Raw genomic sequence first — 4,346 nt, 5'->3', positions numbered from 1 at the left:
AAGGGGAATGGAGCTTTTTATTATTATATTAGCTTCAGTATTAGAACATTGTCCTTCTCTATTTCACTGTATATTAGGTTTGTGAAGGAAAAATGAGACACGGGGTTGTTTTGTTATGGATATCAGTGATTAGATATTTTAATTATGTTGAAATCACAATTGATCCCCAACTCAGTTATAAAAACCGTTGAAATTCTATTGCGGGATTGTAATTGTCTCATTCAACGTGAGAAATGGCCCCTACAAGGAATATTTGATTTAATAGCCTACAGTTGCCTTACGCAATGTAATTGGTATATATTGAGGTGGGACTTGCAACAGAGTGAAAAACAACTTCATAATCTACAATTATAAATAGAGGGGGTTTAAATCTGAACAATTGACAAAATAAGAAGCTATGGGATGCAAGTGTAACGTGTGGGATTTGAACCCACCAGTTCAAATAACACAATTAAGAGTCATCCTTCAAACCATTCAAGATGCATTGAAGACTGGAGTTCCTCGCAATGGGTCTTGAAACCCAGCTAAATTACCTTACAGGCGGGGCTACTCGCTAGTATAAATGCAGAGGTCCGGCAGTCCGTTGCACATTTACTCACTCTGAACTTCCGACCCTCCACTTTGATCCCCTGCGCTCTCTTATTGCCGCCACGACTGCACAGCATTTACCACGCACCGCATCAGAACCATGGATAGCTCAGGAGTGCTGCTCCGACTGCTGTGTATCTGTCTGATGTCCGTTATGTGCCGAGGACAGGCGGCACATGAAGTTTCCGCAGAGGACTTTGGCGCGCAGAACTCTGCCGCGGCCGCAGAGAAAGAACTTGTAAGTTCATATAGGGAATCACTTTTGTTGTTTCAGGCTACCCTGGCATGTTGGTCCTGATCTATATATTCATGCACTACAGGTTCTCAATTTAATATATCCATCTAAGTCAATATAATTCGAAATATAAATGCAATCTAAATGTTTGCTCATGATTGTATTATGGTCAACATAACCTTATTCAGCAGTTCGTCCTGATAAAGGTGTCCTTGAGAATTCGATTTATCCATCAGTTTTATCCATGGTTGAACACAGGGATGGAGCTAAAGATTTTGTCCAGTAAACCAACATTTATACTAGCCCGTCTGAAAAGTACCGGCCTCGGTCCAGCTGACTATCTTAATTAATGTCCATCCCTGGTTGAACCTCTGGAACATATCGCTAAATGTCACATGTGACACCTGAAGAGATAAAGTTCCACAAGAGGATCTTCTGGAAACAAAAATATAGCCTCTATAACACTGACATTGTCGTTAGGTAGTACATAAACTCATGGGGAAATTGCACTCATATAGGAGTATAGATTTGAAAACTCCCCTTGAGAAAAGCAATGAGAAATTCCATTGACCCTGTTTCCTTTACTCCGTGTCACAGGTGGATGCGATGGAGGCTCTTCTAGTGAAGATGCAGAGCCATCTGCCTTCTAATGAGAAGAGAGGGATGATCCCTCCTGTGAGTCCTAATATGGTCCTGTTTAAAAATAACTTTTACCAATGTTATTTTTGACCAAATGGAGGTTATGTCTGCATTTAAAATCCTCAGTACTTTAAAATCCTCAGTATCAAAGGGGTGTTATAAACTGGGTGGTTCGAGCCCTGAATGCTGATTGGCTGAAAGCTGTAGTATATCAGAGTATACCATTGGTCTGACAAAACATTTATTTGTACTGATCTAATTAAGTTGGTAGCCAGTTTATAATAGCAATAAGGCACTTTAGGGGTTTGTGATATATGGCCAATGTACCACAGCTAATGGCTGTGTCCAAGCACTCCGCGTTGCGTCTTGCATTAGAACAGCCCTTAGCCATGGTATATTGGCCATATACCACACCCCACAAAATGTGGATGCCTGTTATTAAAGGGGAAGTTTAGGATTTGACAACTTTATGTTAGATAGTTCCTCACCCTGAAAGCAGTCCATGGGTCAGGAGAAGGTTTAATCCATGGTTTGGTTTTCTTGAAATATTCCCTATTTCAGCTAACTTTAGCCACCACAAGCTAACAATCAATAATAGTGGCATGTGAGCTGTGTTTTTTGTAATGGCCAAATCACCTGAAATCAACTCAAATCAACTCTATATTTTATTTGATGTCACGGGCATTTGGCTTTTATTGTAAAATCCTGAACGTCCCCTTTAAGCCCCCCATGTTTCTCCCACTCTGTGTTATAGTCTGGCCACCATTTCAATGCAGTTCAATTGAAAGTTTATGTAAAACCAATTAACGAGTATAAGTTGTCAGTATAATTAAATGCAAGCGGAGAAATGCCAACAGCCTTTGATTTGAGTGCAATTATACAGCCTATTCTAGATAGCGTCCCGAAGTCTAATTAACTGAAAGAACCAGCGAACACCGCTTAATTCATACAGCAAACTCATTAGAACTTTCATTACCATCGCTGACTAACTCTTTCTCTCCTAATTAAATGTGTTTTTTTTTAGTTAAGGACTGTGTTTTGCGATAAAGCTACTTTGTGTTTCCTCTCTATATCTCTTTCTCTCTCTCCTTCTATCTATCTCTCCCCCTCCCTCACTCTCTCTCGGTCTCTCAGTGTGGTATGGGCGACCGGTGTGCCTTGAGGCATGGACCCCGCATTGGGAAGCTCTGTGACTGTGGCAGAGTCAGCAGCTGCAACTCCTTCCTCCTCAAATGTCTCTAAGCTCCCTCAAAGAGAAACACTTCACTAGAACCACCACATCCAACGCTGCAGCCAAGGAGAGGAATATCATCATCAACTTGTATCATCACCTGTATCCCAAATGATACCCTATTCCCACTACTTTAGACCATGTCCCCAAGGGCTTGGGTCAATATTATTGCAATATTTAGGGAATATGGGGAGTTTGCGACAAACCACTGTGTCCACAAACGCAAGGGATATGCAGCATCCACAAGCTGTAGGCCAACATTATGGCACTTGAGTTTTGTCTTGTTTTGTTCTTGTGCTTTGATAAAGTCCTTTCCATTGAAAGAGGAGCATGGAGGTGTTTTGTAACCCAGAAAGCATTTACAGCATGTGCACTCTGTCAAACAAATAAACATGTTGGTCATCTCACTTGTTTTGGATTTACTGTTCTTATTTCAATACCTCAATGCAAAAATCAAAAAGGTAATTTTGGGATCAAACTGTGACTTAAAGAAATCATTCACTTTAAGATATGATGCATTCCAGCTGTCGTTAAGAACACAATTACAAAATAGTTCAACACATAGATCTACGATAGTCTCTTAATGTCATAGCTGGAATTATCATGTAACACAGTCTATGTGAGTCTCGCAGTCTATCTACATTCCAGTGTCCTGTGTTGATCCAGGACATGTTCACCTCAGGGTCGTGTTCATAATGAAGAAAAGGGGAGGGGCTACCTGAACATTTTGCTATGATGTGCTCCAATGAATACGACCCATGGTGTTGTTCATTAGGTACAACATTGAAGAAAACAAAGTCAAACGGGGAGGTAGGACTATCTGAATTTGTCCAATAAGAAACGTTTTCATTGCAAAATGTTTTCCTACGTTATGGCCTAATAATCACAACCCTGCCTTTTAGGACATCTTTCAGCGCACAGGAGAAACCAACCATTATGTAAACTAATGAGGAGGTTAGATATGATTCTGTTTGCTAGTAAACGTCAATACAACTCAATGCCATCGTTCCAGAAGACAACTGTAACCCGACGGCTGCTCCTGGACATAGCTAATATTTACATGGGTATCACAAACAAAACACATTTGCATCACCTATTTGCTTGCCACTGTAACAAGAGGCAGTACAGCATGACTGGTAGCCTGAGCTATGTGTAAAGGAGGTGCCATTTTCACTGCCAATATTCTGTCAGTACTACAGCTTCCCACCTTCATTTAAACATGTGAAGGAGTATGTGACATGGAAGGTCATCTTCTTGGCCTCCGAACTGAGGGAAAGTTGGCAGAAGAGGAAGCACTGAGGCGGATGACGCGTTAAGTAACGTTAATGGAAATGAGTGGAAAACTGTCACGTTGAGGAATGGAGCAAAACCAGATAAAGTTGTTCATGAAGACAGGCTTTGGTCTATTAATGGTCTGTTCCTTGTTGGAGTTAGTTTCATGGGAAAATGTGTGTTTTTGGGAGATCCATTAGCAGTCAAGGAGATGGTGGAGGACCCACTGGAAAAGGTGGTGTCAATCAAAGTAACCAGGAGCGGTATGGTGTTGATTTATTGTGTCAGAAGAACAAAAGGAAAGTGCATTGTGTCTCTCTGAATTATCGGAGTATAATTCAAAGTTGATATTTTCTGAAGAGGCAACAGGTAAAATGTGTC

General features: G+C 40.9%; 1 protein-coding gene across 1 annotated transcript; it reads left to right on the top strand.

Annotated features, from left to right (window-relative positions):
• Window positions 1-571: 571 nt before the first annotated feature.
• Window positions 572-3,100, top strand: cartl (cocaine- and amphetamine-regulated transcript-like). Its single transcript, XM_052515969.1, has 3 exons — window positions 572-826; window positions 1,421-1,498; window positions 2,597-3,100. The coding sequence occupies exons 1-3, from the start codon at window positions 689-691 to the stop codon at window positions 2,702-2,704; spliced, it is 324 nt and encodes a 107-aa protein (XP_052371929.1). The 5' UTR covers window positions 572-688; the 3' UTR covers window positions 2,705-3,100.
• Window positions 3,101-4,346: the final 1,246 nt, after the last annotated feature.

Source organism: Oncorhynchus keta, unplaced genomic scaffold, assembly GCF_023373465.1.
Source record: "Oncorhynchus keta strain PuntledgeMale-10-30-2019 unplaced genomic scaffold, Oket_V2 Un_scaffold_3531_pilon_pilon, whole genome shotgun sequence".
NCBI classification, from domain to species: domain Eukaryota; kingdom Metazoa; phylum Chordata; class Actinopteri; order Salmoniformes; family Salmonidae; genus Oncorhynchus; species Oncorhynchus keta.
Note: the sequence above shows the minus strand (reverse complement) of the source record. Positions and strands in the feature narration are given on the sequence as shown.

What these genes read in the sequence shown, in the direction of transcription:
- cartl (XM_052515969.1), top strand. Translation starts at nt 689, where the DNA reads ATGGATAGCTCAGGAGTGCTGCTCCGACTGCTGTGTATCTGTCTGATG. An exon ending in CGGCCGCAGAGAAAGAACTT is followed by an intron (nt 827 to 1,420) that starts GTAAGTTCATAT and finishes TCCGTGTCACAG; the next exon opens with GTGGATGCGATGGAGGCTCT. An exon ending in AGAGAGGGATGATCCCTCCT is followed by an intron (nt 1,499 to 2,596) that starts GTGAGTCCTAAT and finishes TCGGTCTCTCAG; the next exon opens with TGTGGTATGGGCGACCGGTG.